The following is a 26790-nucleotide window of genomic DNA, read 5'->3' as shown; positions in this document are numbered from 1 at the left end:
TTCTTATGGAGTCATTGATAGGTGCTACTTTACCAAACCATCTGTCTTCATGAAGAACTACTAAGTAAGCCTTTTTTTTCCAGGCTGAGTTCTTCCTGTGCTAGGATAGGAGGCTGAAATGCAGGTAGATACAAATATATGTTATGCACAAACATAGCATCTGAACATATGCAGAATACTTTTCCCTTTCAGTCCGCTGAAGAGCAACCTGGCCTTCATAAAGATCAGTAGAGAAAGGTTGATTGTGAAAATGGTATTATCCCTCAGGAATTTCCAGCATTTCTCTTTCTGGAAATTAAGCATTATCCATTTCCCTGGTAAGCTCTACTGATACAAGCATCAGTTTTCAAAAGAATAGGAGACACAATCTTTCAAATTTTTCCACTGAAATCTGCTCAAGGCTTTTTGTCTTGTCTTCACCATTAATCCATATACCCCCCAGTTATTTTTGTCAAATGGTTTTTTATTGCTTCTTTTTTTTCTGATGCAAAAACAACATAGTCGATTTTTAAATGGTTCCAAGAGATGAAAAAAGCCTCCAGAGATGTGTAAAATGTTTGAAATTCTTTTGAATGTATAAAGCTTAAAGAACATGGTTAACCTTCATATTATTAAACTTAGAAACATTTTAAAAGAAGTACTTGGAAAGAGTATATTCTTAGGTATTATCTTGTCTCAGGCAATATCCATCTTCCCAAAATACCTGGGATAAGGAGCCAAACACTACAAAGGCTTCCATACAAAGTTTCTTTATTGGGTTATATCAGGCATCCTCAAGGTATAACTCACAGTTATGTTGAGATTCATCTAATGTCCAATCTTTGCATTGTTGTCTTCATAATGTGAAAAGATAGTTATCTTCATCCCATAATGATACAGCAAGGGAAGACTCCAGCATGTTGCTGGGGTCCAAGTAAGAATGAACAAACTCCCCCCAACCCAACCAGAGGTCAATTCAGTGACCAATCAGGATTGCAGATGTGACCACATGACATGAACTACATCTCTCATGAGGCATTAACTACATTTCCCATGAGGTATTCCCTTAAGGGGACAGCTCTCATTCCCAAACTAACCATATACTGTTTAACCAGCACAGGTATAGAAATGGAAACTACACAACAAAGTGTAAATGAGACTGAGTTGTGAGGTAACAGGTTTTCTCAGGGAGAATAACTAAAACATAGCATGAGAAAATAGAAAGCGATGGAGCTGTCTTGTCATTCCTAGCTATCATTAAGTATTATTGGGAAAGAAAAGAGAATAATATGTTGCCCAAATAGTTAACAGCCTTCAGAAAACTTGCATAATCAGTCAGTTTTAAATTCAATGCAGCCTTTTAAAGGGATTAGTTAAAGCTAATATTTTAAACTTGGAGTAGCATAAAACAAAAGAACAGCAGATTAATTAATGAATTTTGCTGGAATCTTGAGACACATCAAGCTGCTGACAGGCTAGTGTTTTGGTTCAGGGTCATTGGATGTTTACAGACAATAGTCTGAAAGTGATTAACAGGGCTCCAAGTATTTGTGCCTAACTGGGCATGAAATGTAAATGTAAAGGCCCACCCAGTAAGGACCTACTCAAAAGAACTTGTTCTAGTTACACATGACATTGGAATGTGTCAACTTCAACAGCCAAGAAAGTTGTTCTTTAATAGATTTTCTCCTGTGTCAGTGGCTTTGCAGTGTAAACTAACTTACTGCCCTGGTTTCAGACTGGAATATAGAATATGTGTTGCATAATTATAAATCAAAGTGCACCATAGCATTTATTTTGCTATACAAGCTTCCTGTTATAACAGGTAGGGGTCCTGTTATAACAGGTTTAATGTGAAACTGCTTTCATTAAGGAACTGGTTATCAATTCCTAAAAATAATAAACACCTTAAATATTCTCTCATTTTGCAGCATGAGTACAACATTAGAGAGGTTAGTTTGATAGTGCAAAATGTTGGAACATTATACAGGTAATCCTTGACTTACAACAGTTCTCTTAGTGATCGTTCGAAGTTACAGTGGCACTGACAAAAGTGACTTATGACCATTTTTCACACTTACAACTGTTACAGCATCCCCATGGTCATGTGATTTACATTTGGATGCTTGTCAGCTGACTCACATTTATGACCATTGCACTGTTGCGGGGTCATTATTATCTTTTGCAACCTTCTGAAAAGCAAAGTCAATGGGGTAACTAGATTCACTTAACAAATGTGGCAAGAAAAGTTGTACAATGGGACAAAACTCACTTAACAAGCTTCTCACTTAGGAACATAAATCTTGGGCTCAATTGTTGTCGTATATTGAGGACCACCTGTATCAAATGAGAGAAATAGGATATTTTAAAAAGTTGTGTTGATTTTTTTTGTTGTCATTGATAAACTATTGGCTAAGTTTTTGAATTCACTTAAACTTAAATGAAAGTGAAAGTTGTTATAAATTTATGACTTGTCCTTAGCACTACTAAGATTATTAGATTTCAGCTAAACATCCTCTTTTCCTCTTAGGAGTTCACTGAATTGGTTTTAACAGCTTTCTGTTCTATACTTTAGAAGGATGTAGAGCACAAAGGAATAAACAGAAGTTACATTGGCATATAACAGAATTTGGGAATAAAACCACCCACATGTCCCTCTGAAAATATGTTTTATTCTGGCTAGCAATTCTTCACTCAACCTGTATCTCATCTTTTACTATGCTAATGTTATAAGCTTCTTGCTTCATTAACACAAAATCATTTACAACAATGGTACAACATTAATTCAGTTGAAGAGGCTCACCAGTCTGTGGTAAATGACATACTAAAGCCATTAAAGACTAATAGTGCTCAGCTGGAGTAACAGTGCTGTCTGGCTTCAGCTCTAGTGATTTTCCATAATTCCACTTTCCCACTGGGGCTATGTTCATGTATTAATTCTTACAGTCGTATTTTTTAAACCAAATTATATCTCATTAGGCCAGCATTTATACTATCCATATGAAGATTTTTTATTGCAAAACTGAACCTTAAAAATGACAAAGCCTGAAAGGGAAAAGAAGAATTGGGGTTAGAAGAATTAGTTTTGCTTTGCTTTGCTTTGCTTTGTTTGTCAAATATTTATTTGGAATGTGTATTTATATTTTTAGAGATCTACGGAATAATGAGATCTCCTGGGCCATAGAAGATGCAAATGAAGCATTTACAGGTCTTGAGAGACTTAATAAACTGTAAGTTTTAAAAGTTGTAGAATTGATTGATTTAAGAGTGAAACCTTCAGAGTATGAAACAGTTTTATTGATATTTTTAGAAACCTTTCACATTGTTTAAAACTTAGGTCTGATATTAGAGTATTAAAATAAGAATAGTTGAGCATGTCAGGTCTTATGAATGTGATACAAAAAGATTTTCAACTCAGTTTACTAAAAATAGTATCCTAATAACCTATGCCTTCCAGAAGACAGGGCTTTACTTGTAACATATGGATTGACGACATCATTAGAAAGCTATAGAGGTCTGCCCAAGGAAATTTATCGCAAGACTAAGGGTTTTTTTAAAATAAAACTTTTCTAACCTTATGTATACTGATAGTTCTTCTTTTGACCCTCATAAAGGAAAAGAGTTTTAGTACAGCTTCATTGATAGATGAGAATCAATTAACATGTAAGTCCTATTATATAGATTCTATCTAGTAAGAATATATTTTGAAGAGGAGTTCCTTGTTGGGATTTGCTTTATTAAGTATTTTCTTAAAATCAGCCGTATACTTTATATGCAGTCACAAAAGAGCAATATCTGCTCTGAGTCCCCCTCCCCCCTCCTCTCAATTGGAAAAAGAAAAGTTTTGGTTCTTTTACAACAAAGGCAGAAACTGATGCCAAGTTAGGAAAAGGAGAAAATAAATACCCTTCTCCTGAGTCTCCGATTAAAGGTTAGAATCTACCAGAAGCTAAAAACAATGCGAGAACAAATAGAGGACTTCAGCCTCAATAATCTCTTTGTCTCTAAGGAATACCTAACAAGTTGAAATAAAAACTGTTAAAAGAGTTTTAATCTTTATTTTTTTTCTGTGTGTGGTATTACATAAGAATCATTGTCTCTGTCCAGTTGGGTATTCTATGCAATCTTACGCTTACTATTCCCTTCTTTCTTTACCAACTTCTGAGATGAAATTTAATGTAGCAATTGCTTTTCTACATCCTGTCACAACTTGCTAATTGTTGCAGACTGGCACCATCATGTGGTCTGCCTAAAATGTTGCATGTGTTTTTGCAAATTCTTTTTTATTAAAATAAATTAGAATTCATATACTTTTCACTTTGTTTATTTTTCACTTTGTTTATTTTGGTGATAATTGATTATCTTAGTTATGTTGCTACAAAAGGCAGAGACTTGAATTTTTTTTTTTTTTTTACACCAATGAACATTTGTCTTACTTTGGTATAAATATCTTTTTGGCTATTTTTTTTAAAAGGATTCTTCAAGGAAACCAAATTAAGTCAATTACAAAGAAAGCACTTTCTGATCTTCAGGCCCTTGAATATCTGTACGTATATCTTACACTGTTGGGGCGGGGGGAGGAGAGCAATCTGTTTTTCTGTAAAATATATCCCAGTTTTTAAAATTCAATCAGGAAACAAATTCATGAATACCTACCCGGTTCTTGTTTAATTTTATAGAGATCTAACCAACAATGATATAGTATCTATTGAAGAAGGTGGTTTTTCCCAGCCTCTTCTTAAAGAATTGTAAGTATCTAATCTTGAAAAATGTTAAACTTACTCAATATTAATAAATTATTTGTACTGAAAAGAACTTGTATTTGTAACATACTTTTTAATTGATATGGATTGCTTTTTCTGATTAAAGCAATCATTTGATTAGTTAAACTACTTTTGAATTATCTTCCCTGTGACAAAGTGAATCCTTACTTCAGAGGCAAAACTTCTTAAGTTAGGCAATATATACAAATACTGAGAAGTAAAATGCAGAATGCATTAAACATTTCAGACAACATCTTTAATGATTAATGAAGAATAAAAACATAAAGACCAGTACATATTGACATTTTATTTTTATTTATTTATTTGATTTGTCAATCCCTTACAAGATACAGGTATACAAATAAACATAGTTTTGAATACATGAAATAGATACTTATAAGAAAAATAAAAAGAAACAATAGGACAGGGACGGTAGGCACGATTGGTGCGCTTATGCACGCCAACATCAAAGGACCCAATGTATTGTATTACCAGCTATATACAAAGTTGTGTTTAAGAAAGGATATACATGTTATATATTCAGAACTGTCTCTCTTACTTTGTTGATGTTTTTTAAGCCAAAACATAGTGTCTTGGTTCACATGATGTGCTAAATCAAATGACATCATAGTACATTTTAGTATTTCAAACCAGTGCTATGCTATAGTGCATGGGTGTCAAACTCGCAACGTAATGTTGCCGTTATGTGATGTTTCGTGACATTTTTTCCTTTACAGAGGCATGGCCTATGAGTGACGCATCCGGCCTGCAGGCAATCAGTTTGACACCCCTGCTATAGTGTATTACTAATTAATTCAGCTTAAAGGCTATAGTCAATATTCAGTCTTCATAAACTGCATTTGCAGAAAGATAAATTTGGAATCACACTTTGCTATGTATTGCTGTTATGTTTACTTTTAAAAATCTGATATAAATATAGTTTTAATAAGACAGTTTACTTTCTTCATGGAGTTGACAGTTTCTTCATATCGTCTTGAAGTTAGTGCAGGTTGATTTATCCAGTTATTTATTCTTGTAATGATTTACTATTTCGAGTAACATTCTTATCATAAATAACATTAGATACTGATTATATTTAGCAACAATTCTCTCTCATTAGTTATTACCTCTTTGATAATGTGAGTTGGTTGATAGGAATGTAAAATATTAAAGGTGTTACATCTACAATAATTTTAGGAAAATCAAGCATATAATACTGAAATGTTAATGAAGTTTTTAACAGGAATAAGCAGAGAAAAGAATCATGCCCTGTAACTATAAGTGAGCTGTTATTTCTTTGCTTTCCAGCCTACAGCATTTTTCCTTGTGCCTTATGTTTTCAGGTTGTTGAACACTAGCAGCTTGTTGTGTGACTGCCAGTTGAAATGGCTCCCACACTGGCTTTTCCACAGCCATTTGCAGGACACTGTCAATGTCGTTTGTGCTCATCCTGAATGGCTGGCTGGAAGGAGCATTCTCAGTGTGAACACTGAAGACCTTCTTTGTGGTTTGTGTTCTCTTACCCTTTTTTAAAAAAGAAAATGTCATTTTATGATGAACCTACAGTCCTGAAAAATGGTTGCATGTATGTATTAGGAAGAAAGATATATAATTTCACTAACTTACCCATCAAATATTCTGATGAATAATCATGATTTTGGGGGTATATGTTAAGTACATATATGCCTAGCCCAAATGTAGGTTAAAAACCCTAAACTCAGATTTCAGAAGTTGTCTGGAACATTTTTTTTCTAGTTTGTTCAATAAACAAACTTTACTAGAGGCAGATCTTCAAATAAGTCAACTTGGATTTTACAGGAAAGCTTAAATGATAGAGAAAAATGATAAGTACAGTGGCCTTAATACTTTGGAATTCTCTTTCTTTTGAAAGCAATATTAATGTTTTTTAGTGGTTTATGAATCGTGCCTGGCCTTGCATGGAATATTGAGGGCTCTAAAAAGTCAACTTGAGGATGAAATGGAGGCTCTAAGGCAGTGTTTTTCAAACATGGCAACTGTAAGAAGTGTGAACTTTGATTCTCAGAATTAAAGAATCTCTTAAAATTGCCAAGATTGAAAAACATGTTTCTAATGGATGAAATGAATATTTAAAAAATCTGCAGGACTTAAACATTTAAACATGCCCAATTTCTTGCTCGCATTAATTGTAACAAAGCTCTGGGAGCTATGGAAGAATCTTAGTGGGCTACGTGCAACTTTTTGGCTAAAGTTTTTATGGCAGGTTTTATTTTACATTAGCAACATACAGTATAGTGTTAGCTTTTACATTTTTTGAAGATGGGCATTTTTCAGCAGCCAACCCCTTGTCTCCATGTTTGTTCCTTCTAACAACTTTTAAATAGTTGTCTACATACTTTCCTTGCCAATGGAAAACAAGCATGTGTTGATATTGCCAAGGACAGTATGGATTTTTCAAAATAGATTATTCAGATTCTTAATGAATTAAAGCTGGAGCAGTAAAAAAAGATACAAATTAATGCCACAAGTTCTTTCCCTGACAAATATGGACTAAAAAGTGTTTTTCAACCCTTTGAACATATGATGAGAAATGAGAGGACTTCAGAAGATGCCTGGGTTGTCTTATGATATATCTCTTGTTATCATTGTAGTGTAACAATGATATGTTCCACATATCAATCCAGTTTCAAAGCTTCATACCCACCTACTCACTGATGAATTAAACTTATGTCAGTATTTACTGTTTTTCCCTTTTGAAAAGGACATGTAGCTAATTTTTATTTGTTTTTCATAGATGACTTTCCCAAGCCACAGATTAGAACACATCCTGAGACTACAGTTGCGCTTAGAGGAGCCAATGTTACCCTGACTTGCAAGGCCGTGAGCAGCAGTGATTTGCCTATATCTGCTGCCTGGAGAAAGGACAGTGAAATATTATATGATGCAGATATAGAAAATTATGTCAGGTACCAACAACAAGTTGGTGAAATCCTGGAATATACTTCTATCCTGCATGTTTTCAATGTGAACTTTACTGATGAAGGAAAATATCAGTGTATCATCTTCAATCACTTTGGGTCCAATTATTCCAACAAGGCCAAGTTGACTATCAATGGTATGCAGAAGTGGGGTTTTTGTTTTGCTTTGTTTTAAAAAGAAGAAAATCGTTGAAATTAATCTGTACAAAAGAGGGATTGAGAGCCTTTATCTTTCATGTAATTCCAATAGTCGATTGCAAGTAAGCAATTTAGATCTCTGGCAAAAGTGATCTCGCTTTTCCCAGGTAGTGCTGTTTGGAGAGAAGAGATATCTAAGAGAAAGAAATATGTGTTTACATAACCTTTGACTATAGTTTCACTGGTATGTAATACAACCCCAACAGATGACTTCCGTGGTCTCATCAGGGAAAAAAAAAAAGATTTGCAAAGTTTGTTTAGCTTCCAAACGTGTGCCAACAATCTTTCCCTTTTCAGTTCCTCCCTAAAATAGTAGGTAAAAAAAAATTAGCTGGTGCTAAGAAAGTTATGAAATTTTTCATAGAGACTAGGCATAAGGAGCATTTTTTTCATTTTTTTAAAAAGAGGAAAACAAAAATCAGTATAAATACTAAGGATTTTTAACTGTGGTTTAGGGGAAAAGCCATGACACATGAGTTTATATAACATGCTAAGTCCAAAACAAATAAGCCATGTTACAGTTTAACCTGGTGTGTTAACTAAATTAGACAACAGCCAACTTGCTTCTTGGCTGAATGCTCCCAAAAAGACCAAGCTGAGGAAGAGGAAGAGGCAGCCACAGCAATTCCATGGGTGGAGATGGCTGGGGTAACTGCAGCAACAACAGTTTCTGTAGCTTCCCGTCTGGTATATCTACTGTACTAGAGTCAGGAGAGCAGTAACCTGAGGAGTTAGTGGTAGCAGCAGCATTAGAAAGAGACCATGGAAGAAAAAGTGAGAGCAGCAGTCTCTCCCCTGTGCAGAATAGTTGGTGCTTAGTCTTCCAGGTGCAATTGCTGAAGGAGGAGTAGAGTGGTGCCAACTACCATGGTAACGACCACAGTGGTAACAGGAATTATGCAAGCACCATGGATAATGTCAAGGCATGCCTGGAATGATGTGATTTAGTACATTAAGAAATACATGTTTTTCATATAACTTATTTCTTGGCTGGTTCAATCCTATTTCTGTGAATTGGCTTTTTTATCTTAAGATTTCCTCCCATCTGGAGACAGAATGCAGCCAGTTCCTCTGCAATGCCAGCATTCAGGTGCCCAAATACTTTTGGGCAGTCATTCACCTGATGTAAAGGATGAGGCCAGTAAGTTATATGAAAAACTTTTGCCCTTTAATTTCTAATGTACTAAATCAAATCATTCCAGTAAGGCTGTCTAGATTGAGGATGTTTTACTGTGTTTACTGTAATGAAACTACTTACTTTCTTAACCATAAAGGATGAAAAGATTTTTAAAAAGTGAAGACATGGGGAGCTCCAGAGAAACTGAAAATCATTTTGCTTTTTTGTTTCCCCCTCCAAATCATTATTAAACCTTGGGAGCAAATTAGATCTTAAGACAAGGCCAGATTGATGGATCTTAGTTTGTGATGGTTGTGGGTTTGCTTTTGTTTTTGATTTTTTAGTGGAGAAACAGCTATCTTTTGAGTCACAAAGTAGACTTGAGGATAATTTTTATCCACCACCTCCTAAAATTCAGATAGTTTTCCAAATGTTTAGTATAAATCTAAGTAAAAAAATGTTTACAGCTTTTAACAAGGGGATGTTTGTGTATTCTGCATGTCCTGTATAAGGAAAATTCCCATATTAATTCTATTGCATTTTCATTCAGAGCTGCCTTCTTTTGTGAAAACACCCATGGATTTGACAGTACGTACTAGAGCCATGGCTAAATTGGAATGTGCTGCAGAAGGCCATCCACCACCCCAGATATCCTGGCAAAAAGATGGCGGCACAGATTTCCCTGCCGCTCGTGAAAGGCGCATGCATGTGATGCCCGAAGATGATGTCTTCTTCATAGTAAATGTGAAAATTGAAGATATGGGGATTTATAGTTGTATGGCACAAAATGTGGCTGGAAGTATATCAGCAAATGTAACGTTGACTGTGTTAGGTAAGCAGACTTGAAGCTACATGAGTCATTTTCATACTTGGATGTAATTCAGGTGGTTTGTCTCTACAGGTATAAGCTCAAGCTGTTTTCCGTCTGAGAAAGTTAAAATCAGTTATTGTGTATTAGGGCTCCGGCACTTTTGGAAGGGAGGAATGTTAGGATTGATGGTTAACCGTCCTGACAGTTTTATATAAAATAATACCGACATAGTGTAGTATCAGAAAATGCTGTCCTTAGATTTAGGCAATGAAAAACAATACTGTTATTTTGTTTTGAATTTAAATGTGGTCTAATCCCAAAATCAAATTGACTCTCCAAATATTTATGGAAATATTTTTCCCATGAATCCCTAGTGTGAAGATATTTTGGTGCGTTTGCACATATTTTAAGTATCATGTTTGTTTTTCCAGAAACACCTTCATTTGTTAGGCCTCTGGAAGACAGGACTGTAGCTCAAGGTGAAACAGCGGTTCTCCAGTGCATTGCTAGTGGCAGCCCTGCCCCTCGCCTAAACTGGACCAAAGATGATGGCCCTCTGACAGTGACCGAACGGCATTTCTTTGCAGCTGCCAATCAACTGCTCATCATTGTAGATGCAGGATTAGAGGATGCTGGAAAATATACTTGCATTATGTCTAATACACTTGGGACAGTGCGTGGCCATATTTATCTATATGTATTATCCTCACCAAACTGTGACTCCTCCCAAAGTGGCATTGGAATTGGAGACGATGGCTGGACAACAGTTGGGATTGTGATCATTGTTGTGGTCTGCTGTGTCGTAGGCACCTCTCTCGTATGGGTTATTGTTATCTATCACATGAGAAGAAAAAGTGAAGATTATAGCATCACTAACACAGGTGGGAAACCTGAAAATTCAGTCTTACTCATTTCATAGTTAGAATGACAGTTGGTAAAAGGAGTTATTCTATCTAAAGTGGCTTAGTTGAAATCTGTCTGCACATCCAGAAATACCTGTTTCATAAACTATCAAATCTCTGTCAGAGAGGTAATGCCAGAGCCTTTGATTATCCTACGTACAGCCTCTATAAAGTCAAAATACTGAAGATTCAGAAAGCTGTAAATGAATATGCACAAATTCATCCCTATTTGTGATAAGCTTGCATTATTTAACAGTTTATTGCATAACATTTTTCAAAAATTACATTTTGTCATATCTTCAGAAAAAATAGTGTTATAGTATGGAATTAAATGTGAAAATTAATAAATGTTTATAGTTTAATGGTAGTAAATTAGCATTAGAAAAGAATAAATGAAAATGAAATGTTATTGTTCTAGCCATATTAGGTAAGTTTTCTTTGTACAGCGTGAGGCTGTGTTCCTTGATATCCTGCTTGAATGTTACTGTCTTAATAATAGATACCTAGTTGCTAGATTTAATGCCATATTGAAAATATAATGATTAACTATTGGAAGTTTTTTCCTCCTTTTTTTTAGAAGAGGTAAATTTGCCTCCTGATATTCCTAGCTACTTATCTTCTCAAGGGACTCTGTCAGAGCCACAGGAAGGCTACAGTAATTCTGAGGCGGGAAGCAATCAGCAACTTATGCCTCCCTCCAATAATTACCTACACAAAGACCCAGATGGTAAGTCTTAAAGTGTCTTATTCTTAGGCAAAAATTAGATTATCTTCCACAGCCAATTTACTGTGACCCACCAAATGCTGATTATAATTGTTGAGATTTTTCAAAGAATGTAAATTGAATTACAATTGATCAAAGCAAGAGTAAACGCATAATTAACTTCTTATGTAGCACATACTATTGATAGTCCTCAACTACCTATCGTTAAATGAATTTGCCCCCATTTTGTGACCTTTCTCGCCACAGGTATTAAGTGACTCACTGCAGTTGTTAAGATAGTAAGATGGTTGTTAAGTGAATCTGGCTTCTCCATTGACTTTGCTTATAAGAGAGTTGCAAAAGGGGATCAGGGAATCCCAAGACACTGCAGTCATCATACCTATGAACCAGTTGCCAAGCATCCAAAGTTTGATCACATGACCATGGGGATGCTGCAACGGTTGTAAGTGTGAAAAACAGTCATGTCACTTTTTTCAGTGCCGTTGTAACTTCAGATGGTCACTAAATGAATGGTTGTTCATTGAAGGCTACTTGTATAAGCACATTCTGAGTTTGCAACATGGGTAGGCAAAGACCCACTGGGTGTCAGGAGTGAAAATGTCATTTTTATTGATGCACTCCTTGCATCAGCTTAGATATCATTTGCCTTACCCTCCACAGTCAGTCCATCATCACTGCAGAACTAGTGAAAGAATGAAGCTTTTTTTAAAAGGGAGTTCATTGGTTGGTTTCTTTTCCTTTTCTTTGTATACGTGCTTTTTTTTAAAAAAAAATTACTCTCATAGAAATGATTTAAAATCAGGAAGCTAGGATTGTTTGGTGAAAGAGAAGGCTATTTGGAGAAGAGGTGGAGAAGGGAAAATTATTTGTATTTTTCTGGATGCACTTGTATGAAGAAGCCCAGCAAGGAAGCCAGCAAACCCAGAACCAATCCTTGGAGTCATGAAAGGGGGGAGAGTAGGTAAAGAAACAATTCCTTCCCTCCCCTCTTCTCTTATTTCCAAATTGTGCTTTCCAGTTTTCTTGGACTAAAATCCAATCCTACTTTTAACCAATTGAAGCTCTCCTAATAACACCTATAAAGCCAAGTGCTGGGAGAAAGCATCTCTTAAGCCTGAAGGCAAGGCCTGGAACAAATTGACAAGGGCTTGCTAGTTCCCCCTTCTAAGTCAAATGACAGAATGCTGGAATTGGATTCTCCCTCCCTAACCTCCCTAACGTTAGACTCGTTAAATGCTCATTATGGACAAGCCGTTCCTGCACTGAGCAAGGGTTGAATTATTGGACTAAATTACTTCTAAAGTCCCTTCCAAATGTATGAGTCTATTTCTTCTGGCTTTTGTTTGCAAAACTCCATATCCTCAAAGCTTTTCCCATAGATAGTAAAGTGTTTGTCACTTGTTTTCCTATTAGAAGCGATCATGTCAGAGTATTACAATTTGCCATTATTATTTTTCATTAGGTGGCACAGAGCCATTGGTGATCTGCTCAGATTGTTACGACAATGCCAACATCTATTCCAGAAACAGGGAGTATTGTCCTTATACATACAACACTGAGGATGATCCACTGGATCAATCATTGTCCAGCCTAATGGTGCAGATGTCTAAAGAGCCCTATCCTGGATGCCCTCAGCACAAAACTACAACTATTAATAGCCTTTCAGATGGCCAAGATAGGTCTGTGTTTATTAACAGTCAAGACAGGCTACATGAGAGGAAACCATGTTCTCAGTCCTGTGGCAGTGGTAAGTGCCTTTTTTTGGTTGATATTTAAATGATTTCATTTTCACCTGAATAATGAATTGGCTGTTGCAAAATACTTAACTTCTACATTGCAAAATATACATTGTGAATCTGCCTTTTTCAGAATTTTATTTTTTATTTATTTTTATCTCCCATTCATTATTTTTATTCAGTAGGCATTGAACATATCTTTTACTCCTCCCTCCTTGCTACAACAACCCTGTGAGATGGGTTTAGCCAAGGGAGTTATTGCCTAAAATCACCCAACTGCTTTTCATGCTTAAGGTGGGACTCAACTTCATGAGTTTCTAGCTTGTTGCCTTAACTACAAGGCAACAGTGGTTCTAAGTGGCTCTCAGATTTCACTCTTATTGCTGATGTCTAATTTCCAAGATCCATTATTCAAAATATATCTAAATGTAATTTGTTTATGAAGCCGAAACAATAGGTTATATAAACATTGTTTTCATATTTCCAAAAGTATATTTTTATTTGGTTTCCTGTATAAAAAAACCAAAAGGACACAAAAAGAAAAAAATGAAAAAGGCAAAATCATATTAACAAACTTATGGTTATTAAGCAAAATAGGAAAACATATGTGTCCCTCTCTACAATTTTCTTTCCAACATCATGAAGTCAGTGGCCATACCTTTTAAAATATTTTGTCAAATCAGTAAATACGAACATTTTGAATTGTTTTCATGTTAAGAACATAAGGCTTAAATAATTCATTTTAAAATCTGATATATTCCAATTATTGTCGAACTTTCTTGCAAATACCATTTATCTTAATGTGTTTTTGACCAAATAGGGAAATTAAAAGATATTTTAATTTAATATGTTGCCATTCCATAGTTTTAGACAATCTGAAATTTTATTTCAATATTTTGATGACTGGATCAATCATGAATTCAAACTGGGACTATCCCATAGTGTAAACTCTCATATGAATAAGAATGAGAATTATACAATACCTTCCAAATATGCCTTGTTGCATTTATTGCAGGAAATACATTTTTGACTTAAAAAGGACTAGTAAAGTTACTGTCAAGATTCCAAGTACCACACCCAATGGAATCAAAACTCCAAGGCAGACATATTTCTCAAAGTATTAGGCATGTCATATTGGCACATCTGGGGAAACCCGACTCTAAACCCCCCTCGGGTTTCCCCTTAGTTAAAAGTAAAGTTTTCTTTTCCCTGCCCATAAATTCCATCACACAGTCCAATTAAGTCACAGTCGAAGAGTCTGTTGGTCTCAGATCCCACCTCCTCGCAACTGGTGGGAAAGTCCTTGGTTCGCAGAGGAAAGAATTTTATTTTGGATACAATCCCCAGCTATCTCTTACCTCCCACCTTCCGTTCCCACAGCTCAACTCATCTCCGTTGTTGGCAGTCCTGGAGGTGCCAGGAGAAAATGGCTCCAGGGCTGACAGTTACCTTACGTTGAAGCCCAGATTCCATGTTCTATAAATATTGTTAGATGTATGTGCTTCTTAATAAGTTTCTTTAATAGTTTGGAATACACTTTGGTTATCTTATGTTTTTGTAGATATACTGAATATACAGGTTTTTTTATAAAATGTACAAAATTATTCCTAAACATAGAAAAATAGCGAATACATGATTTAAATGTATTGTTATAGCTGAAATTGGGGATTGTTGAGAATCTTAGCGCTAAGGTTGTTTACAATTTTTCCTTCCACAGATCTTTTTCAACAGTCTTTATGGGGTATCAATAATGATCTGGGATTGTTGCACCCTCATTGTTCATCTCCATCTAAGATCCAGGAGGTGCCAGAAGTTCTGCGAAATGAAGACATCTCAGAGAAAGAGCCAGAGCAGATTATGCCTCCTAGACTTCATCATAGATTACATCAATACAACTTTGATTTTAACAGGACACAGGACATGAAAGAACATCGTGAAGATACATAAAAATGAAATAAGAAACATTAACAGCTTGAAGCATTTGTTAGTATTTTTGCTACCTCATATTTTGACTCATGGCAAAAAAAGTTTCATTCTTCCAACAGAGGCTTAATAGAACAAACCACTGACTGCATGCTGGAGGGCAAAATCACTTTCTTCTGCTATTTTCCAATAAGTAGCATATATTAAAGCTCAGTCTTAAACGGATGGTGGAAAAAAGAAGATACAACACAGTGGTGGAATTGTGATAAAAAGCATCTCTGTTGTCTTGGAAACATTTCCAAGAATGGTTCACATGTTATCTTTCCTGCTGAAAAAAATAACTTTAAAAGAGCCACTTAGCAAGATTCCTTGGTATTCATCAATATGAAACTTTTGCTTGATTTTTTTTTATCCATCTGACAACTAGCAGGAATTCCCGTTAGTATGTCCAATCACAAACTCTTATTTTTTCTCTCTCTGAAGTATTCAGATGTAAATATATACACATAATATAAATATTTTGTATACACTAATGGAGATGAGAGACTGAAATGTACAGTTTTTAAAAAAAATTATGCTAAATATCACATCATTCTGATTTCTCTGACTTGTTTTTCTAGAAATCAGAAATTAATGTTTACTAAGAATGATACAAATTGACTGGTTCATAATTATTTTTTTTGCACTCCATGACTGGAGTTATCAAATGCTGTGCCACTGCAGATTTTTATTCTTTGGTGGCACTTCCACTTTCTAGTTTTATGTATGGGCAGTAATTGATGGAAAGAAGATTGTGCATAAGGAGAATTTCTTATGAATCAGCTCCTGGTTTTTAATTCAGGATAAGATATATATGATGTGAGAGATGGTTAAGTTGATGTATTAGTTGATATCTGAACCATTTTAATGTGAAGTCATTTTTAAAATTTCATGGATGCTAAAATGATTTTACTTTTTTCAAGCTTAGAAACATTAAAGTGATTACCTTTGTTCACACCCATGGCTGAGAAATTAAGCAATGAGTGTGTAAGATGTAAAGAATTAAATGAGTTGAAAATCAATGTTTAGTCAAAAAACAGTGTTTCTCAACCTTGGCAACTTTAAGATATGTGAACTTCAACTCCCAGGATTCCCCAGCCAGCCATACTGGCTTCGCCATACTTCCCGAAGTTGGCTGAGGAATTCTGGGAATTGAAGTCCACAAGTCTTAAAGTTGCCAAGTTTGGAGATCTCTGGTGTAGAAGAAACCTTTGACACAACAGGGCTGGAAAGGAATTTGACACATTTCCTAATATATATTGTACACCAAGATGAAATGTTATACAACACTACAATTATGACACAACAGTGGAACAGCTAGTAAAGGAAGATTATGTCAAAATAACAAAGGGTATAGACCTCAATAGTCTACAGATTCCTTTTTAGACTGAGATAATCTTGCTAATCTTTGCTATTCTTGAGATAATCTGTTCGTTAATTTTTCCTGCTATAATAATTCAGAGTTCTGGATTGCAGCTAAAAGACATCTCATAAACTCTGTATCAGCTATGGCAAGCATTTGTATTCTGACAAAATGTAGGAAAAATAATAATTGTCAATGTAGTTCCATATATATTTATTCAAATTTAAGTCCCATTAAGTGCAGCAGGCTTACTCTCAAGTAATTATAGGATTGTAGTCTAATTTGCAAATTAGCCATATGCTGAGTTTCATGTAGTATCTTTTCTCAGAGTTCAGTAAAAGATGCTTTGTAAACTATTTGGTATGCTTCTATAGTAAAATGTTGGCATGAAAAATTATTGAGGCAAATATATTTCATTTGTCTCCAACATCACTGCCTTCTAGAAAAAAAACCTGAAGGCTGAGCTTTTCCAGAGAGCTTTTGGTGGCGCAATGGTTAGACTGCAGGCTACTTCTGCTAACTGTCACCAGTTCAGTTCTCACTAGCTCAAGGTTGACTTAGCCTTCCATCCTTCCGAGGCTGATAAAATGAGGACCCAGATTGTTGGGGGCAATATGCTTACTCTGGAAACTACCTAGAAAGGGCTGTAAAGCACTGTGGAGTGGTATATAAGTCTAAGTGCTATTGCTATATTGTACTGGGTTTTATTTGCTTTATTTGTATGTTATTTTATTGTTTAGTTTATTATTTAGTAAATGAATCAATCAGTGACTATATCCCCATTAATGGAAATAATATGTACTAAGCTCATGAGTAATATTTAACTGGAAAAGGCCCCTTTTTACTAGCTGGAATTTTAGTGTTTTCATCAAGACTCTTTATTATATAAGGCCAGACTTTCTGGCTGGAAGCAGTAAAATTCCTGTGTAAAATTCCTTTGTAACTTAAGAATCCCAGTGGGCTTGTCCCACTTACAAAAAGTAGCTAGCCAGGTAACTAAGCTATGAAAGAATGAACTCATTAAGTTGTTTGCCCTTTTGTTTTTTGTACCAGTGGAAAGTGCCAACTTACATATTGTTTATTTCTTCATAATATCGGTGTCCCAAATCTTACAGGCATCTCTGGTTTGAAGTCTGTAGCAGTGCTGAAAATACAAAAGTCAAGGCAGATTATTGTCAGCAAGTAGATAAAGCTCAGCTTTCTAGGGCACAAAATAGCCATTTTCTTTTATCTAAGATGTTTGCTTCAACCACAAAAACAGTAGCTTTTGGTTAATCTTACTTGCAGCTACAATTTTAATGCTCGCTGCTTTATTGTCTGTGAGAATCATACCTGAACTTTAGCAGTAAAAAGCGAGACATTGAATGTACAGAATGGCCAGGAAGGTGATGAAATGGATAAGCATTCTGTTAACCTGATAACAGAGGCACTTTATTATCATTGTAAGTGTTGAGTTTTAGAATTATATAAGAGAAAGGTTCCTGTTAAAAACCTTTGGTGAAATAAAGGTACACTGAGAAGGATAAGAGTCAGGCTACACTAAAACCATGTTTTGTGTCTGAGAGGAAGCAAGAATTGTTTTTTGTAATCTGAATAAAAAATTGGTGTGTGCTAAACAAAACTCTGCAATAGAAAGTTCTGCATTAGAATTTCTTGTTGCTGGTTTTGGATCTTCTTGAAGATGCACACCTACCAGATAGTTAAAGCATTTCTATTTTACATGATGTGAAGTTAGCACTTGAGATAATTTTCCTTCACTAGGTGATGAAAACAGGTTATGGGAAATTGAGACAGATTGTGGAGAATCTGAGATACCAAAGCTGGAAAAGTATGTAAGACCAGAACTTCATTTCATCTTTGTATATACTTCCTGCCAGATTGTAAATGACACATTGCACATCTCAATATTTTACTATTCACAGTGGAAGTTCAAAAGCATCACTGTAGTGAGACAGAGTTGGTAACCCAAATCTTGTTAGATGTAAGGAAGTTCCCATTTAGAAACCACAACTGGGACTGGCAACTCAGCTATTAAGTAGTCACAGAGTGAAACAATGGCTGTGCTTATGATCTTCAGCTTTCCGTTTCTTTATAGAAACTTGTAAATGTGATGATTGATGTGAAGTTATTTTTTCATTCCATGATAACTGAATAGTGGCTAAACAAGGATTTCCTGCATATCTTTATTTAAAACAAGTCATACAGCTTTGAGGCTAGAATGGGTTCAGCAATCAGACTGGACATCTGGAATGAATAAAGTATTGAGGATATTTATGAGTACAAGGATGTCTAAAATTAAATTGTTGAGCAAAGAATTTAAACATTTCATAGTTTCTCTAAGCTATGTTTTGGGAAGATGACTCCTTAGCAAGCAAATACTTTCTCCTATCTGAAAGTAAAATCTAAAAGGAATTGTGCCTGGGATTAGAATTTAGGCAATTTTGAAACACTTCACATGTGAGCTCTTTAAAAGATTTTTTTTTTTTTTTTTTTTGCAGTTTTCAGAGAAGAAAATTACTGATACGTTTTCCAATGCCAAAGTAATTATAGCTGTAAATATCCAGGGCAATGCAAATCAATGGTTTCTTATAGCTGTTCTTTCCTTGTAACTATTTATATTTTCTCACATAATCAGAATGTATATTTTGTACAGCATGTGTAATATGTTTGTCTGTTGTAATATACCTTATCCAATAAAGGAATACACAATTTTTTTGGTTGTCATGATCTATGAGGGGGGTAGTCTTCTGAACAATTAATTACATAGCCTCCATTACTTGTGCTCCATGTTTGAACATCTGGGCTTGTAAGTGGCTGCCTTGAACTTGTAGCATACCTAGAATTATCTAACAATGAAATTCAAAGGTGAAGGTTCTACATTTAGGCAAGAAAAACCAAAAGAACAGGTATTGTATAGATAGTACATGATGCAATAGTAGTAATTGTGAGAGGGATCTTGGAGTCCTAGTGGACAACCACTTGAATATGAACTAGCAGTTTGCTGCAGCTGCCAAAAAAGCCAATGTAGTCCTAACCTGCATTAATAGAGGGATATAATTAAGATCACATGAAGTGTTAATACCACTCTACATACTTGGAATACTGAATCCTGTTTTGGTTGCTACAATGCAAAAAAGATGAGACTTTTTAGAGTACAGAGAAGAGCAACAAAGACGATTAGGGGATCGGAGGCTAAAACATAAAGAATGGTTGCTGGAATTGGGTATGTCTAGTTTAGTGAAAAGAAGGACTAGGGTGACATGATAGTGTTTCAATATCTAAGGAGTTGCCATAAAGAAGATGGAGTCAACCTATTTCTCCAAAACATCTGAAGGCAGGACAATAAGCAAGAGATGGACTAATCGAGAAAAGCAACAGAATTAAGGAGAAATTTCCTGACAGAACAATTGGTGGAATGACTTGCCTCCTGAAGTTGTATATGTTCCAACACTGGAAGTTTTAAAGAAGAGATTGGACAACCAATTGTCTGGAATGGTATAGGTTTTTCTGCCTGAAGGGGTTGGACTAGAAGACCTGCAACTCTTGTTATCCTGTTATATTATTTTCATATCATGCAGAAATGAAAAAAAAATGTTACTATTTTGACCTAATTCTATTAGGGTTAGATTTATAGTTCATTCACCTGTAAAATTGCTGATATATCATGAGAAATATTGGCTACAAATTTTATGGGCATATTGTACATTAGATTCACAGAACTGCCAAAGATAGAAACTGACTAATCAGTGTAATAGAGAAAGTATGATGAAATTAAGATGTGTGTCAATCTTCTTTCCACATGAGCAAGTATAAGTACTTAAAAAGCTCTTTTTATATAACAATACATGAATCTGAGTATTAAAGGATTTGCTGGTATAGCACTCAAACCACTGGATACTTTGAAAAGGTAGTTCCTTATCCTTATAAAAAAAAACCACACACACATACATCCATAATAGCTTTGGACAAGATTATAGCATGTCTAAAATGAATTGTTCAAAATATAAGAAATAATAAAAAAAAATTTGTTCCATATTCACTTTATTATATCTAATTCAGAAATCATCTCTGCATGTTCCTCAAGAATTGAGTATAAAGTTTAATTAGGGGGGCAAAAAACCACCAACCCGCCCCCCTCGCCCCATTGTTTTTTTTTTTCTTTTTTTTTTTTTTTTTTTTTTTTACCAATTCCCATTAACCCACAACAAAAAAAAAAAAAACACTTAACTTTTAAAAAAAAAACAAACAAAAAAAAAAAAAAAAATAAATAATGATCTTGTACAATGGGAATACATACATTACAAAGTTCAACAAGCAGTTCATTGCCTGTTTAAAGTGCTCTAGCATTAAAAGTATATTAAATGTGGCCAGTGTGTTTTGAGGAAGACAAAACTATGATTGTGCACTAGGGGAAGTGTGATGGTATGTATCATAGTAGAATATTAAGTAAAGCAACAATCTTTTTTAAAAAAATATTCAAGAATAAAATTGAAGAATAAACTTACAATAGTTCAATTTTCAGATCTAATTTTCCTTTTAGGAAATGCTACATTTATTTAAAAAAAATTAAATGGAATTTACATTGTAAAGATTGGCCATTATTATTTGGACCTTTCAAGGTTAGTTAAGCTTTAGAAAATTGACAGAACTTTCTCATAATAATATGACCTGTCAAAGTTTTGCCCAGCTTCATGCCTCCTGATCAGAACAGCAAATTATTTACTGTCAGGTTCAAATTACACACTAATTTAATGTAATTATATGGCATCAAGTAATTGAACCTTAGCAACCACATAGATTTTTCTCCATGGTGATTAGTCCCTAACCTGGACTTTTAGCTCTTCTTACCACCCCCATCGTAAGCAGTACTTTGTTGCTAGTTATTCTCTTTCCTTCCATCTTTCTCAGTACCAGAGCCTTTTCCATAGAGATAAGTCTTCATATAACATGTCCAAAGTAGGATAATTTGAGACTGGTCATTTGTGTCTCAATGTTTGTTGAGTTTGGTGATTGGTTTGGTGATTCATTTGTTTGTTTTCTTGACTGACCATGGTATTCTCAAGAGTCTTCTCCTGAGCTCAAAACATCAGTGCTGTTCTTATCTTACTTCAAAGTCCAACTTTTGCTTTCATAAAAGGGGAAAATCCATTTTGTTTTTGGAATAATTTCTTCCAAGAACTTACAACCAGTGATGTGACAGAATATTAAAATCAGCAAGGAAATCCACACACTGGCATGCATACAAGAGCATCAATATTATGTTAACTGAATTTCTTGTGCTAGCTGGGGAATTCTGGAAGTTGAAAACACCCATCTTAAAAATGCCAAGGTTGATAAGCACTGAGCTAAGAAATTCCAGTTCATATGGCACCAGCCATGAATCAAACACCGGATTTTAACAAGCAGAAACACAAGCACAACATTATCTTTCTCTTTCTCTTTTCCATCTGCAATGTGTTAGAAATACAAGTTTCTCCTTTCCCATCCCTGATTGCAGGTAAATAGTGAGAATGCATTCAAATTTGTATCAAGACATTGTGTTAAATTTTGCGCCCATGGAGAAATTTTAAGTGCACCTATTCCTTTGGGGATTCATGGAAATATTTGAACAGAAGCAAGATTTTAATTTTTTGCATGCGACTCTAAGTACTCAATACATTTCCTTTCCTTCCTTGTTTCAAATATAAAAAAATACACACAGATAGAAAAGCACAGCTAACTATTGGTTAACTAAAGAGAGGAATAAGGATGAATTCCTATTCTACAGAAGATAAAATTATGAGTATTTGAAAGTCTCAGTTCTCCAAGCATATTTAAAAATTAATTCTGCTGTCTTGGGTGGTCAGTAAGAAGGATATGGGCTTTCAGGGGAGATAAACATGGTGATAGAAAACAAATGCTTCTTCCCTGGAGTTTGCTTAATAATTTACCTCCTTTTGGTAGCTTTATCTTTATGTGATTACTGCCTTAATCATTTGAGAGTTGAAAGATAATTAGATACTGTGTTGGAAGTATTTCTCTTATCCTTAATTTCCGATTGCTGGAATCCAATGTTGTCTCCCTAAGCAGTTTGCAGCCTCTTTGCAATCTTCATGGAACACCAATCTTTAAATATTAATGAGTAGCTACAGGTGGAAGAAGTCTATTTTTCCAGCAAAGGGGCTTATTTTTCTCCTGAGAATGTAGATTGCATATTATATGCATATGTGTCCCTAGATGGCAGCGCAGCACTGCTAAAGTGGCTGTCTCCCCCTTCCCCCCATAAAAAGGCTGCAGAGAATCTGAAGGGTGGCTTGCTATGTTTTAGCAAATGCAGCTGGAAGGTAAAATAACAAGAAAACAAAAATATATTGAATATCCAGTGGGCCATTTCTACAGAATAGGAATAATTGCCAGCACTGATGAAATCCTAGATTAGAGCAGTAATATTTACTTTTCCTAATGACTCTGGGCTTTTCATGTCTGTTATCTCCACCTCCTGCTCCCCATTCTTTGGCTTTAGCTAATAAAATTTACATAATGAATTCATTCATCCCCTGTCTCCAACATATTACACTTTCATCCATCCTGAAGAGCAACGAGCTTTGTAACCAAGAGCTTCTTCGTATAATCATGGAAACGGAGAATCCAGCTACCTGATTACAAGTTGGCATTTGTGCTGAAGTGAGGTTGTATTTTTTTCATCAGCCCAATCATGCAACATGAAGCCTGATAGACATGGTCCAGTACAAGAACAATAGCAGTTTATTTTATATTTTCTCTAAAATTGTGTTGTGATTGGAGGCAGAGATTACCAATTTCTAAAGCAGCTTTTTCCAGCCTGGTGTTTTATGATTTCCATTCCTGTAATAGCAATAACTAGCAATGCCTATTCAATATGAAACTTGTAAAGAATGACTACTGCAAACTAAAACATACATAGCATTACCAAGATCAAACAGATACATCATTTTTGAAAAATAAACAAACATTTGGCCTTGGAAACAGAAACATAATATCATAATTCAACACTTATACCTCTGGAATAATTCTATTAGCTATCATCTCTTTAATGGAATGTTTCCGATTAAACAAACAGCTGAATTTACTATATGCTGTAGCAGATCAATCAACATATATGATCAATCAATCATTCAGAGGCAATTGGTGCCTCTGAAACAAAGACAGATGGCTATATTTAGCATTGTATTTTTATATTTATATTACAAAAGTTATACTGTCCAATTATAAGGCAAGCTTGGGCAGTGCCCATAAGCAAATCACAAAAAAACCAAACCCCTTCCATCTGACCAGATTATCTCAGCAATTAAAAGCAATACTGTACAATCTAAACAACAACTCCCAATTATCTAGGATTTGAGGACACCCCACACAAATAGTTCTTTCCTAAATGAAAACTAAGGGGCCAATCACAATGCTGGAAATGTTTTTACAAATATGGTCTGAAAAAGTCTGCCACCTAGTCTATGCCCCTTCATTTCTGGGGGAGCAGTGGGGGAGGGAATCCTTAGCAAGTCTTTCCCCACTTATTGGAACCAGGTGGGCAGAATTGTATATAGTACTGCCAGACTATATGGAGCTTCAAAGGTGATACCCAGAATTGTGAACTGAGTCCAGAAACTTATATGGAGTCAGTCAGTACAGGGACTTCCAAGATGGATGTGAATATTTCAATTCTGTGTTTCCCAAACTAGTATTCTAACCATTGCGGAATTGAATACTTCAATTCTGTGTTTCCCAAACTAGTATTCTAACCATTGCATTATGCACAAATTGTAGTTTCCAAGACAAGTTGCAATAATTTAGTTATGAGGTGATCTTAGCTACTATAGCGAAGGGACCCTAGTTTGGATATTTACTTAAGAATTGTCAACAAACTGAAAAACATTTTGAAGAGGTTTATGTTTAAAAAAAAAGAAAGACCATCCTTCTTCTTCAACAGGATTGTGGCTTGTGTGAACGTATAAAAATCAGCAATTACTTGGTTATATCTCTAACACTAATGTGAAAGCACAAATATTTTATATGGCATCATTTTTTCCCTATTTTAGTCATTTGAAACAGGGGTCCCCAACCACTGGTCCACGGACCGGTACCGGTCCGTGGAACAAGCTCTACCGGGCAGCTGGTTTGCTGGCGCCGCCATCTTTTTGATGAAAAAGTGCTTCCGTGAGCTTTTCCGGTAGAAAGCTCACCGGAAGCACTTTTTCATCAAAAAGATGGTGGCGCCCAGCTAATGCCAGTACCGGGCCGCGCCATAAAAAAGGTTGGGGATACCAGGCCGCGGCATAAGAAAGGTTGGAGACCCCTGATTTGAAAGATGACTGGGTACTAAAGACTGATCGCCAAATAGGTGAATGTTCCTTCCAAACTTTGGATTTATTATCACATACCTTTATGTTCCTGGCCCTCCCCATCTTGTACATTCCTACACAAAACTGGTTTGCTTTTGGAAGCTTTACAGCTAAACATATGTGTTGATTTCAAAGATTTTGTGCTTCTCTTCTGTGCTGTCAATCTACAGCTTTTAACTGAGTGTGCAAAAGACTGAATCACAAAGACTGTGGTTTCTTCCCCAAACCCCAAAAACTTTAACCTTAGACTGTCCACTATTGACCTCACCCCTTTCCTAAGAGGTCTGTAGGGAGCGTGCATAAGCGCACCAACGTGCCTACCATCCCTGTCCTATTGTTTCTTTTATTTTTCTTATATGTACCCATTTCATGTATTCATAACTATGTATATACTTATACCTATTATCTTGTAAGCGACTGACAAATCAAATAAATAAAGTAATAAATAAATAAAATAAATACATAAACACATCTACATTCTGTTCTGATGTTTATAAAATTCATTTTTCTGCCATTCTAACACTGCTCTGCACATATGCTCAACTATGCAGACAGCCAGGAAAGTCTTATATAGTGATACAACTTTCAGTTACCTGCTATTGCTATTAAGCCAATCCTACAAAGCATTAGCTAAATGCCACAAATGCATTTTTCCTCAGCCTACTCCTTCTGGTGACCATACCTAGATATTGTTTTCAGGAATCAGGAACATCCTGGCTTTGCATCTATTTCACTACAGTATGGAAATCACCTTCAAGAAACACAAGAGCTGATGCAACTCCCCTAATTATTATACTGGGTTGTACATTTCTCACAATATATATAAACTGCAGTCGTTTATGAGAGCCTGTTAGTTCCCTTGAAGGCTATGTATAAGTCAAGATCAATAAAGCTTGTAAGAAGCTATGAAAAAGTATTTCCAAATTTGCAAATGTGTTGTACCTTATGATTCTTGACGAATGTATCTTTTCTTTTTATGTACACCGAGAGCATATGCACCAAAGACAAATTCCTTGTGTGTCCAATCACACTAGGCCAATAAAGAATTCTATTCTATTCCATTTATTTTATTAATTTGAGAATAGTTTGACTAACAAGTAACATTAAATATAATTAATATTCTTGTTTCCATTTGATTCTCCTTTTTCATTGAAATCTTTACCATTTTTAAATTAAAATGGTAGGTTTTGTTTGTAATTTTGTTCACACCCATTATACCATTGTTCAGAAATAAAATCTGAGAATTTCTGAGATGGCAGAAAAACTGAGTTAAAAATGGAGTCTCTGGGTATTCTGGAGAAAAAAAATCTTGAGGGGGATAAAGAGCAGCTACCAATACATCCTTGCACCCTGCTGAATCCTCCATTCTAAGCCCTCATCCTTCAGTCATGTGATCCAGAGTGGAACATATAGATCCTGTCCCATGCTTCCCTGCACATATGCTCTGTGTACTTTTCCTACCTTGACTTATTAGTTTAGATTGCAGATTGTACAGTTATTTTAATGTTCCTGATCATATTGAATACTCAGGTATGGTTTTCTTCTTCACACAACATGAAATTATATTAATAGATGTTTTGTCTGTAGTCCTTTTTCATCAAGCAAATGAATTTGAGTAACTGTTGCTTAAATGCCATTTTAAGGATCATTCTGCATGTTTGAAGTAAAAATATTGTTATCAGACCATTACTGAGAACAATTAATGATACATTCAATGTAATTAACACTCTTCTCTAGCACACCCTTTTCATTAACTTCTGGCCTAATCTCTAAATGAATTTCCTCTTTTCTGAGATGTGAATCAAGTCCATATTCTTCCTGATATTATTGTAGCTATTTCTCTTTTTCTATTGTTTTTCTTTTAATGAAATGTAAGACTTTAAAATCTCAGGACTGGGGCTTCTGTATGTTCTTAGGCTTTCCT

At 35.2% G+C, this 26790-nt stretch overlaps 1 protein-coding gene and 1 long non-coding RNA gene across 5 annotated transcripts in view; one reads left to right on the top strand and one right to left on the bottom strand.

Moving 5' to 3' along the window:
• The window catches only part of LRIG2 (leucine rich repeats and immunoglobulin like domains 2), a 47195-nt gene extending 27972 nt beyond the window's left edge, over positions 1-19223 (top strand). Inside the window, exons 9-18 of the mRNA XM_026675164.2 lie at positions 3129-3209; positions 4454-4525; positions 4659-4727; positions 6086-6249; positions 7516-7836; positions 9565-9846; positions 10257-10706; positions 11305-11454; positions 12914-13198; positions 14905-19223. Of these exons, the coding sequence (XP_026530949.1) occupies positions 3129-3209; positions 4454-4525; positions 4659-4727; positions 6086-6249; positions 7516-7836; positions 9565-9846; positions 10257-10706; positions 11305-11454; positions 12914-13198; positions 14905-15134 (2104 nt within the window). The 3' untranslated portion in view covers positions 15135-19223. The remainder of the gene's footprint in view (positions 1-3128; positions 3210-4453; positions 4526-4658; positions 4728-6085; positions 6250-7515; positions 7837-9564; positions 9847-10256; positions 10707-11304; positions 11455-12913; positions 13199-14904) is intronic.
• The window catches only part of LOC148131153 (uncharacterized), a 226033-nt gene continuing 216648 nt past the window's right edge, over positions 17406-26790 (bottom strand). For all 4 annotated transcript variants that reach the window (XR_015748500.1, XR_015748498.1, XR_015748499.1 and 1 more), the window contains one exon: positions 17406-17656. This is a non-coding gene — a long non-coding RNA (uncharacterized LOC148131153). The remainder of the gene's footprint in view (positions 17657-26790) is intronic.

This window comes from Notechis scutatus, chromosome 3, assembly GCF_049901735.1.
Source record: "Notechis scutatus isolate UNSWTSFEM ecotype Mainland chromosome 3, rNotScu1.2, whole genome shotgun sequence".
NCBI classification, from domain to species: domain Eukaryota; kingdom Metazoa; phylum Chordata; class Lepidosauria; order Squamata; family Elapidae; genus Notechis; species Notechis scutatus.
The sequence above is the reverse complement of the archived record's forward strand: the minus strand, read 5'-3'. Positions and strand labels throughout refer to the sequence as shown.